Source organism: Narcine bancroftii, chromosome 13 (genome assembly GCF_036971445.1).
Source record: "Narcine bancroftii isolate sNarBan1 chromosome 13, sNarBan1.hap1, whole genome shotgun sequence".
Lineage (NCBI taxonomy): Eukaryota > Metazoa > Chordata > Chondrichthyes > Torpediniformes > Narcinidae > Narcine > Narcine bancroftii.
Window position 1 is genome coordinate 576,327 of NC_091481.1, and position 12,592 is coordinate 588,918.

Consider the following 12,592-nt stretch of genomic DNA (forward strand, 5'->3'; position numbering starts at 1 on the left):
ACTTGCAGGTAGTGCAGGATTCGAACCCGAAACACTGACACTGTAACAGTGTTGTATAAACGCCATACTAATTGTGCAGTTAGATCCTATAACCAACAGATGACTAGATAACCTACTTTTCATACTGGTTTTGTGAAGACTATTGGTTAGGTGTGTATTGGAACAGATAGACAGTGCCCTTTATGTAGCCAAGTTAAAGATACAGAACCAACGTTTCAAGTCTGAGCTCATCGAGGTAAGAGCAAAATGAGGGCAGGTGTCCGATCAAAATGGTGGGAGGAGGGGCAGGGGGAGGAGCACAGGCCCACAGGCAGGAGGTAATAGGTGGATAAGGGAGGAAGGGAACAGTAGTGATAGGGATGGGTCTGTGAATGAAGGAGTGGAGAGCAGGAGGAAAGAAGACAAAGGGATGGGGAAGAAAGGCAGATCAGGGAGTAGATTAGCAGAAACCGGAGATGTCGATGTTAATGCCGTCCGGTTGGAGAGGGCCCATACAGAAAATTAGGTTTTTCTCCTCCAATATACAGGTGGCCTTGGTTTGGCAGTGCATGTACAGACATGGCACGTGGGAGTGGGGCACGGAATTGAAATGGTCGGCCACTGGGAGTCCCCTGTCTTTGATGCAGACAGAGCAAAGGTGATCAGGGAAGTGATCTTCTAGTCTGCATCCCATCTCTCCGACGTATATGGAAAGGGTTTAAAACCAGTGAAGCTGATGACTCTCAAACCAAGGTTCTTGGATTTTTAACAGTTGTTTCCTCTCAGCGTGAGCAGACAAGGTTACACTTAAAATACAGTTTAGTTTGTGGAGAGTGTCTCAGACGTTATGTCCCAGGAACAGCAATGAGGCAGGTTATTGTGGACTTAGTGTGGAGTGTGACATTAGCTTACAGTTTAGTCAGTTCACAGTGTGTATGAGGCTAACAGCAACCAGTAAATTAGGGAGCGTGGCAGGGAGAACAGTTACCAAGATTCATCCACTTTGGGGGATCCTGCTGCCTCATGCAGGACAATAACTACAGTCATTAGTTTTGGTTTCAGACACTGAATCATTGGGCTGCAGTGGGTGTTTGGATAGCAGAGTCCTGGACGATGCCTGAACTGGAATTCAGCTGCTATTGCTGGATCCATGGGTGGTAAAGATATATTATCGACATTTCGGGCCTGAGCCCTTCATCAGGGTACAAGGATCTCTCCCACCTCCCATTCTTTCCTCATTCATCCCACCCACGCCTTAGTTAAGACGTTTCTTAAAACTGAGCACTTGGTTGAACTTTGATCCATCAGCCAAACATTACCTGTCCCAGTTTTTCCACTTGTTAACACCACTGTGAAATGTTGCTGAAGGTACCACATAAACAGTATTGTTTGAAGAAGGGTTCAGGCCCGAGATGGCTGTAATATATCTTGACCTCCTTTGGACGTTGCAAGGCCAGCAGAGTTTCTCCAGCATTTCTGTGTTTTTTTACTACATTCACGGCATCTGCAAACTTTCGTGTTTCTCCTCCCCCACCCAGTTTTATTTCTAACCTGGTAGCAATGGGCAGAATGAATTCACCTGTCTGTTTTAGCTTACACCTGGCCTTGGCTATACTAGCTACCTGTGCATGTACATCCCATGGAGATGCTTGCTGCTGGGCGTTTTCAGAACGTCTGGAGAATAACTCCCCATTGAGACAAAATATTGGGTTCCTGGCCAGAAGCTGGAGATGAGGAATGAGCTGAGTATCATCTTCCAGACAAAAATATTTACTTTCCGGTTTTCCTTTGGAGCACGGTGCCAGGAATATTAAATGTTGGAACTCAGCCGCTGATGCTCCCCACAAGATCTTTGCTCAATAGGAACCCAACTATTAGCTGTTTCCATGCATTCTTTCAGTCAGCGGCTTCTCCTCTGTGCCCACCAGACTATTCAGCAGTACGGACTTTAATTTATGGCTGGATGATTTAATATCACATTTACAAAGCACCCAGGGCAGTGGGTGAGTGGAATACTGATGACCAGGTTACAGCAGTTTTTAATTCCAAGTAGATAACTGGAAGCAAAGGGTTTTCCCCTGGGACAGGAGAGAGTCTGCAGATAATCCTTTCTGACATAGAGCATCAACTTTGCAGATGTTTGATGGAAATTTGCCCCTTTGCAATATTAATCGCATGTCCAATTAAAAGGTTATTTCTATAATTGGACTGTTTTGGCACAGAATCAAATAGCTTCATCCGGTCCTTGCAATTTTTAAGCTGTGCATTAAAATAGTTGCAACAAGACCCTTCTCGGAGAGTCACACGAATTGAAATTTGCTACACGAGTTTGACAAGTCTTATTCCAAATGGTTTGCACACATTCTCCCTCGTACGTGATCTGGACAAGTTGTACTGAAACATGGTGCCTCAGTCATGCTAAATTACGTTTGAAATGTGCCGATGAATGTTGCTGCCACCAGGACTGGCCTGGACAGTGTACCCTTTCAACTCCATCTCCCTGTGACAGAGGGCTCGATGCTCTTTATACTCTCATTGTTATTATGGGACTGGCAATTAATGAGTTTTTAACCGTTAAATAAATAACAGGACATTATGGATTAGGGTGTGTGTTGGGAACTCTCAGCTGTACACCTTACAAGTAGATCCTCCTTTTTGAACTATTAATTAAATTTAGACATACTGCATGGTAACAGGCCCTTTTGGACCAATTTACCAACACCCCCAGTACGTTTTGAATGGTGGGAGGAAACCAGAGCCCCCAGGAAAAAGCCATGCAGACACGGGGAGAACATACAAACTCCTTACAGACAGCACCGGATTTGAACCTGGATCCCAATTGCTCTAACCGTTACGTTAACCGTGTCACAATGTATTTCTAAACCACAAATACATTGGGAGGTCATTTTCTCAATGTAACCCAGTGAGTAACCACGGACAATAATTTCCATTCTGGCCTGCTTTGACTGAGACGCACCAGGACTGGGCCTGATCTTGTCATCATGTGGTTTATCACCACAGAACATTGGGAAGGAGCTGCTATTGTCCTTGCATTTTTGTTGCTCCCAGGTCAGTGCTCTCATTGGTAAGGCCAGAGAACCAGGAAGTTCCAATCCCACTACAACACAAGCAGGAAATTCCAGGCTGTTATCCCAGTGCAGTACTGAGGGAGTGCTGCACTGTCAGTAAACATTCAACCCACTGCTAAACTAACCCTCAAACCAACAGAAGGCAGCTTGCTCCTGGTGAATAGTTCAATGTGGAGTCCAGTAGGTACGAGAGGTGCTAATGTTTGCCATGGTCACTTCTGTCCTATGTCACATTAAAAGGAAAGTGAACTTTGAGAAAGAGCATCTCTCCCTGTCACACCTTAAGAGGGGGTCAGCCCGAAACACCGACTGCCCATCACTTTCCCTGGATGCCTTGTGACCTTTCGAGTTCCTCCAGTACTGTTACCTCCTCTTTTTCAGTCATGTGCTTCCCAAAACATCCTTCGAAGAACATCCCCAACAGAAAATCAGACATGCTAAAGGCACCAATTGACCTAGATGGGACTTTTTCTGGAATTTAGAGGCACTCACTGCACTCCAATAACAGGCTGTGTTGGTCGGACAGCAGACACTCTCCGACAACAATTAGACCAGAGCGTGGCAGTCCATGAGCAATCTCACCACCAGCTACGAGATGGGGAATAATAAAATAGAGTAAAAAAACCAAAAGGAATTTGAAAAGAAACCATTTAGAATCAGGCAACACCGCTTGTAAATCAGACCCCAACACCGACAGCGGTGACGGTCACAAGCTTGGGAAATGGAAGTTGACAGGTTCTCCGGAAGAACCCAACACAGTGTTCACAGTAAACACCTTGTGATCCATTCCTCTCTGTGAGCCACAGTTCAATGCTTTTCTTCAGGATAATCATACAGAGACCTTAGAAACATAAGGGGAAGAGGAGGCGGTGGGGGGGGGAGACAGTGGTGGTGGGGGGGGGGGGGGGGGGAAGGGCCTGTTTACCTCAGATGGATGACCAACTTCAATGTAGGCACAGACAGGGTGGAAGGCTCCAGTCCCGCAGCTGTACAGGTGGGTCTGGTTAAAGTGCTCCAACACCCGGATGAAATTTGCACATTCTTTCTGTGTGAGAGATCAAGAGAGAGGAAGTCAGTGATCACTCCAAGTCATTGCACTCAAGCTGGCCTTCATTCAAATGATCTTGGTCAAAATATCTGATGTCCCAATTTTAGAAACAACGGCAACTTTGCTTCTTGTTTTTGAAAAATCAGCGCAGGAGTTTGTGAAGAGGCAGACTGCATATGTGACTCAGTATCCCAGGACAGAAGCAAAAGGACACTTCCTGATGAATTCCATTTTAATGGATCGAAGTCCCAATGCAAGTGCAGCTTTAGAAACAAGCAGAAGACCGTTACACGAGGCACATGACATCTCTATGATGTTAAGAAAGGAATATCCAATGGACTTGGAATTATAAATTTGTTTAAGACATTGGTGAGGCCAAATTTGGAGGATTGTGTCCAGTTTTGGTCACCAAACTAGAGGAAAGATATTAATGATAGAGTGCAGAGAAGATTTACTCAGATATGCAGGGGGTGGGGGGAGGAGACGGCATCAGGAACTGAGTTACAGGGAAAAGTTAAACAGGTTAGGGCTTTATTCCCTGGACCATAGAAGAATGAGGGAGATTTGATAAAGGTATTTAAAATTATGAAGGGGTTTGACAGGGTAGATCCAAGCAGACTTTTTCCATTGAGGGTAGGTGAGATACAAAGCAAAGGACACGAGTCAAGTATGAAAAGGGAGAAAGAGAGGAGACAGGGTTAGTGTTGTGGTTAGCGCAACACTGTTACAGCGCCTGTGACCGGGATCAGGGTGCAAAACCCATCTTCTCTGTATGGAATTTCCACATTCTCTCTGTGTCTGCGTGGGTTTTCCTCGGGGGCTCTAGTTTCCTTCCACCATTCAAAACGTCCCAGGGGTTGAACGTCAATTGGGTGTAACTGGGCAGCACGGTCTCGTGGGTTGAAATGGCCTGTTATCAGGCTGATGTCTAAATTTTTTAAAATTCACATTTTTCAAATTAGGGGGAACTTCTTCACACAGAGAGGTGGGAATGAGCTGCCAGCTGAGGTGGTGAATACAGACTCAGTTTTAATATTTGAGAAGAATTTGGAGAAGCACATGAATGAGAGGAGTATGAAGGACTAGAGACTGGGTACCAATCAGTGCGACAGGGAGAATAATAGTTCGGCACAGACTAGAAGGGTCAATTTTCTGTGCTGTAATGTTCTATGGTTATTTATAAGAATGAACCTATCTCCCACCTTGGGAGACTGAAAGTGGAGGGATTATGCGACAGAAGAGAATCATTGGATGGATTCCACAGTGGACATGTGGAGGCTTGTCTGATAAGATTCTGTGGAAAGGGTCACAACCAGAAATGTTGACTGATTACTTCCACCCACAAATGGGACCTGACCCACTGAGTCCGTCCAGCTTCTCTTCATTGGGCAGAGGTAATGTCGGGTCATCCTTCAAACTGAATCTCATCTGGGGAATGGTCCAGACTCAAACGCTGTGGAAACTTCTCAAAACTGTGTTGTTATTATCAAGGAAACTTTGCAGGAAATGATGGAAAGTGTGGGATTTAACTTGTTGACTGTGACGAGTGCTGACGTGGATATGGTCAGTGCTGTCGTTCGGACTAGCCTGGTCACAACACTGGCACCACAAACCAACATCACAACAACACCCCTTCATCTATAAATCACAATGTTTCATATCACAAATACATCAAAAGGCAAAAGGGCAACCTCTTCCCATCCCTCTTGTGCTTTGTGTCATTGTAAACATTTTATAATGACAGTTAACTGGGCATCTGGGGGATTGGTGGAAAAGGTAGGTTGGGAGGGGAGGAGAGGGTGGAGGTGAAGGTGGGGGAGTGGATGTAGAGGGAGTGGATGAAGAGGGGGTGGGGGAGGGGAGGATGGAGGTTAAGGTGAGCGAGTGGATGTAGAGGGGGTGGGGAGGGGAGGATGGAGGTTAAGGTGAGCGAGTGGATGTAGAGGGGGTGGGGGAGGGGAGGATGGAGGTGAAGGTAAGGGAGAATGGAGATGGAAGTGGGCGGAGGTCAGTGAAAAGGCAGTGGAGGTGGCGAGGGTGGAGGGGTCGCGTGAAGAAGGCAGAGGCAGGGAGAACAATGAGTGACACAAAAGGAACCCACCAGTGTCCTGGGTGTTTTTTTGCATCCTCTGTGATCACAAACAGTCAACCTCATGTAGAACCTGTCACCCTGGTCACAACTTCCTCACTGCTACCGTCAGGCGGAGGGAACAGAGGCCGGAAGATCCACACGTCAGGCTCAAACAACTTCTCCCCAACAGATGCTAGAACCTGCCTGAACTACTGTCACCAAAACATGACTTCAAGGCCACCAAACATCTGTCTGTCTTGCTATCTCAGTGGTGTTTGCACCATCAGTCAACTGTGATCATTTATTCTTCTTTTTCATTCTTATTTTTTTATTCTTTCTTCTGTTCTAATGTGAGGTGTGTTTCCAATCACTGGGAAGCAGCAGCAAGTCAGGTTGTTACACTGCCTTGTAGAAATGACAATAAATTCTATCAATACCCACGCACCCACAGGAAATGCAAATGCAATGCTTGTCCCTTCACCCCTTCCCTCCCATCATCCTGTGACACAGGTCCTTCCTGGTGAAGCAATGACTGACTCAAACATATACCAATCTGGTCGACTGCATTTGGTGAGTAGAATGTGAATCCTCTGCAATGGAAACACAAAACGGATTGGGCGACTGCTTTCCTGACCACCCAGCTCCCATTGGCAAGGAAATGGTGAAGGTTCCATTATTGTCACATTTTACTATATTTAGAATGTAACATACATGAAATTCTTTAACTTTGGTCGACCGTAAGGCAGACACAGAGTCTCCACTTTGTCCAGCACCTGGTGTTCCTGGCGGTCTCCCCTCCAAGTACTGACCAGGCCTGAGATCAGATAATCTCAGGCATATTCAGGCTACTAGGCTTCTGATCCTGAGCTTCCCTTTGTCTGCCACCTTATTCCATTCTTTCCCCACCCCCACATTGACCTCTATATCAGTGACATCCTATTTCCTTAACGACACAGACCTACAAACTCAATGCCAAGTCTACCATCTTCAGGTTTTCCCCGTGCAGACAGGGCCAGCGTGACCTCAGAACCACATGCCATGATTTGCTCCCAACAAGTCTGCACGTGCAAGAGAAGCCTAGAACTCTTGGAGAAGCAGGGTCAGGTTGAAGGGAGCAGAGTCCATTAGGGCTGTTTGTGGAGAACTGGAGGGGCTTCGAAAGTAGAGTTGGGGAAATACAACTGGTGCAAAGGCTCTTCTGGGAATTTTATCATCACCATCAAACATTTGGCAGGTCTAGATAATGTGATGTAATAAATGATGTGACAAAGGCAAAACATCACACATCAGCAGGCCAACCATGGGACCAAGGCATCTCGAGCACAGGGATGCAGACACTCAAAGAATTGCATGTACAGTGGATGCAGAGACATTGATCAATGATGGACACTTGTTAATTTTAATGAAAGGAAACTCGAACTGCACTGAGAACATCGGTGAAGTGCTGGTGTTTCCTTTGGGGCAGTGTGGAACTAACACAGCTTCTGACGTGACCTCCACAAGTTGGAACAGAGGTGTTTCAGACCAGGACACTCCCCTAGAGATTTACAGGGTGGAATCAGTGACATGAGCTCTGAACCAACACTTGTTAGTATAAAAAGTATCATCACTCTGTCACTTTGAACCATTTCTTCCACTAACTGTTGAACTCATGTGTGATACAAGGCAGTAGCAAACTCATTTGTGTTGAGGGAACAGTCTTGCCCTATTGCAGATAACAAACATTTCCTCTGACACTTTAATAAAATGTCAAGAAAGTTTTCTTAATGATAATTGGAATGCATTGGCGTGGAAAGGATTTGTGTTAATCATAGGCCTACTGACAGCCAACACGAACAGTTCTATGAGGTAACACACAAGCTAATCCCCAAGCAAACCTTCAAGATCTCGAACACTGATTAAGCATCATGCAACCTTCCCCGGCCAGTTAGAAAAACAAAAATACATCTGTATAAACACGTTTAAGGTACAAGCAAATTGCCAGAGAATAAAATCATCTGCGAGAGGGCCATGGCATCTTGATTAAGACATTCAGAGCAGAAATATTAGTTGCATTCTATTTGAAATCCTTGAATTACATCATTCTGCACCTTCCATGAATTAACATTAATAGAGAGTCTTAAAATCAACTTGTTTTCAGTAAGACTGATCGGAATCACCTGACGTTCCCAGCAATGCATCTGTCGGCTTTCTAAGTTATCAGTACGATCCAGTCATATGATGGTCCACAAGGAAGGGCCAAAGGAGAGAGAAGGTTGATACTGTATCAGCTCCCTCTTCTCCATCAGGCACCATTCCTCCCACCTCACTGTTCCTCACCTCACCGACCACCCCCTCCCTCCCTCCTCATCGTCTACCCCCTGGCCAACCTCCTCCCTACTCACCGTCCCCGCCTTCCCCCTCCTCCCCTCCCTCCCTCCTTACTATCCCCCCTCCCTCCCCACCGTTCCTCCATGCCTCCTCCCGTTTGACTGACAGGTTTTAGAATTTTACCTTTGAACCTCTTTGCCCGAGGCCATTAATTATAATTTTAGGGTTAAAAATGAACCTTTTGATCAAAATTCAGTATCTGAATTTTAAAACAGAATCTTTTGGAAGTCATGGCAACCTGGTTACATTGTAAAGGAGAATGTTCAGGCATCTGGGACCATTCACTAAAACCACTCAGAGTACCATTTAATATTGACTCCAGTTACCCCTTTACAGTCACTAGCCGTGAACTTGCTCTTAACTGATTTGACTTGAAAGTAAACTGTTGACATCTTAAAGATATTTTTTAAAATTCATGCAGGAAAAATTGTTGATCTTTTTCCAACAATCGTTTAATTTCTTTTGCTTCTGAATTTCTCAAAGAGCATCTAATGTTTTCCAGCTAAACATTTTTATCTCAGGAATGAGCATTAATATTTTTTTCTCAGTCTGGAACCAGATGTTTGGTGGCATTGCATTGACAAGAGACAGAGGTACAATCAACAAAACACGAAAGTCTGCAGACAACGTGGCTTAAGTAATCACTCAATGCTGGTCAGGGTCCTTTATACAGAACCAACATTTCAGGCTGGAGCCCTTCATCAAGGCACAGTGAGCGTTCTACTTCGCCAAGTGAAGAAGTTTTAAGATTAAACACCTTTTTATATCAGCGACCGTCTGAGGCATCGGTCAGTCATTCGGTTATCAGCGAAAAGATGTTGTTCTGATGAGAAAGACTTACAGATGCTGGAATCTTGAAGAAACACCGAGCTGGAGGGAGGCAGCTCATCAGTCAACATTCATGGGAACAAAGGGTCAGTCAACATTCAAAGGCGTGGACAGAGTCAATGTAGAAAGGTTATTTCCCACGGTGGGAGAGTTTAGGACAAGAGGGCACTACTTCAGGGTTGAAGCGCGTCTGCTTAGAACAGAGATGGGAAAGAATTTCTTCAGCCAGAGGGTGGAAAATCCATGAAATATGTTGCCACAGGTGGTTATGGAGCCAGGTCATTGGGTGTATTTAAGGCAGAGATTGATGGGATCTTGATTAGCCAGGGCATCAAAGGGTATGGAGAGAAGGCCAGGCAGTGGGGTTGAGTAGGAAAATGGATCAGATGGGCTGAATAGCCTATTTCTGCTCCAATAGATTATGGAGTTTTGGGGAGAAATTATCTTGTGGGGAGAAATGGTCAGTCAACATTTTGGGTTGGGACCTTTATCCAGACTAAGATGGAAAAGGTGAAAGTTCATGTCTAATTTGGGGAAAGAACTGAGGGAGGGACCCAGATAGGACCGAAGTTGTGAGGTAGAGGGAGTGGGGGAAGGGGGAGATAAGTGTTAGAAAGAGGAAAATAAAAGTAAGTACAGGTGGAGATAAAGAAGGAAAGAGTGGAACCAGGGGACAAGGGTACGGAAAGCTGGAAAAATCCATGTTCGTGGCATCGGGTTTAAGGCTGTCCAAGACCAATGTGATATGTTGCTCCTCAAGTTTATGTTTGGCCTCCTGTGTTCCCAACACCTTATGATTGAGAGTAAAACACGAAACTCTGCAGACACTGTGATTGAAGTAAAAACACGACGCTGGAGAAACTTAACAGGTCAAACAGTGTCCTTAATGTTGCAAAGATAGAGATACAGAACCAATGCTTGAGCCCTTCGTTGAGGGCACCTGTCTATATTTTGCCCAGACCTTGATGAAGGGCTCAAGCCTGAAACGTTGGTTCTGTATCTTTATCCTTGCTACATAAAGGACACGGTTTAACCCGCTGAGTTTCTCCAGCCTCATGTTTTAACACCTCATATTTCTTGATTACATTCAACAAACCAGATGAATGTATAATGCAGCGATGAAACTAGTTCATCCCAGTGGGTATCTGGAACAGTGGTCAATCTCTCAGAGAGCATCCCACAGATGAGTCACTTGCTGCTTGACAGAAGACACCTAGACCCACCACCAAGGTGCTGGTCTCCTTCTTCTTTCCTCTGTTTCGTAACTCTGAGTGCTTCCAAGGTAAATATTTTTAATTTAATTTTGTTTTTTGTAAATTAAATTAAAATTTTTAAATTTAGATATACAGCACGGTAACAGGCCCTATTGACCCAAGACCCCATACCACTCAATTACACCTAATTGACCAACAAACCCAGTAGATGGGTGGAAATCAGAGCCCCAGGGGAAAACTTGCAGACACAGGGAAAACGTACGATCTCTTTACAGACGGTGCGGGATTCAAACCCCATCGCTAATGCTGTAACAGCGTTGCGCTAACCACTACGTCAACCATGATCTGTGGGAATGCCTGTTGGATCACTCGAGGGATGTGCACAGAACATAGAACAGTACAGGAACTGGCCCTTCAGCCCACATGTCTCTGCCAGACCTGATGTCCAAATCAAACTGAAGCTCTGCTGCTTGTTCCTTTATCGCTATCTAATCATCTCCTTCGTGTGGCTTTCTATAGGCCTCAAACTCTACAACTGTATCTGTTTTCAGTAACAGAAATACAACAAAGCCCCTGGTATCTGGAATTCAAACCACCAACAGCAGCAAGCAACCAGCAAAAATATCAAGGAAAATACTGGCTTGCCTTGTTGTTAGTTCACCAATCCAAACAACCATGCAATCTCAAGCAACCAGAAAATACACTTACCCACCATCTGCCTATCTCCACAGGTGCTGTATACCAGAGGTTTTACTGCATTTCAAAAGCTGCCACTTACAATATTCTTGTGGAGTTGAACGTCTGCTTTCACTGGAGCAGGCTGGCAGTTTGTGAAAGCTCTCCCCTGTTAGTTTCATGGGCTCAGAGCTCGACTGCACAGAAATAGACCACTCAGCCCTCTTGCTCTGCGCTGGCCAAGTACACAATCTATGCTGATCCACCTACCCTTGACCCATATACAACAAATTCTCCCTTGTCCCTGTATCTGCCCAAATGTCTTTTAAGCATTGTTATTGTCCCACCTGGACCAGTTCTTCTAGCAGCTCGTTCCATGTACCCACCACCCCTCTCATCTCCTTCAACTCTTTTCCCCTCTCATCTTAAACCTATGCCCACTATTCCTGGGCTCTCCTACCCTAGGAAAAAGGACTGTGGCTAACTACCCTATCGATGCCCCTCAAGCTTTAAGACTAAGATTACCCCTCAGCCCTTCACACCCCAATCTCTCCCCAGAACTCAGCTCTCAGATTCCAACAATATGCCTCCGCATTTTTTCTGTACTTTTGTAGGAAATGCTCAAATCATGCTGCACAACCCATCAAAAGGACACACACAACTGTCTTCAGCGAAAACCTGTGTTGACATTTTACTTCACTTGACATCAACCACCTTCTTCCCAGCAGCCTTTCACCCACAAAGCCCTCGCCCCCCCCCAATGACTCACTGGAGACCCGCAGATGACCATGACACTCCTTTATCTCCTCCTTCCAACCCTGTGTAGGCATGATGCATTTCCCCCGCATCGTCACGGATGCATCACCAGCTCTACTCAATGCACATGTTAAGTGTGCGGCCGTGACATCCTCTCTCGCTGGAAGCAACCTGCGCCTGACGAAAACACAGCACACGCTTGGACTGTAAAAGTGCTGGAGATACTCAGCAGGCAAGAGGTACTCTGTGTTTCGGCCTGAACCCTTCCGGTGTCACCTTTCAGCACTCCTGATGAAGGGCTCAGTCCCGTGGATGCTGCAAGACCTGTTGAGTCTCTCCAACGTTCGTGTGCCCTGCACTTGACCCCAACATCTATGGATTCCTGGTTTACCACTATAATTTTGACCATACCCAGCAGAAGGTTGAACCAAGATGCCAACAGTAAAGCCCATTAATCTTCCTGTGAGAACAACAACCGATAAACTACACACTGTTCCAGGCAATTCAGACGTGCCCAACAAGCCACAGTGTTCACACGCTTCAGCCAATATCTGTCCGTTCA

General features: G+C 45.5%; 1 protein-coding gene across 1 annotated transcript in view; it reads right to left on the bottom strand.

Moving 5' to 3' along the window:
* Nucleotides 1-12,592, bottom strand: part of sema3ab (sema domain, immunoglobulin domain (Ig), short basic domain, secreted, (semaphorin) 3Ab) — a 158,461-nt gene that overhangs the window by 67,886 nt on the left and 77,983 nt on the right. Inside the window, exon 5 of the mRNA XM_069910005.1 lies at nt 3,994-4,113. Coding sequence (XP_069766106.1) covers nt 3,994-4,113 — 120 coding nt within the window. The remainder of the gene's footprint in view (nt 1-3,993; nt 4,114-12,592) is intronic.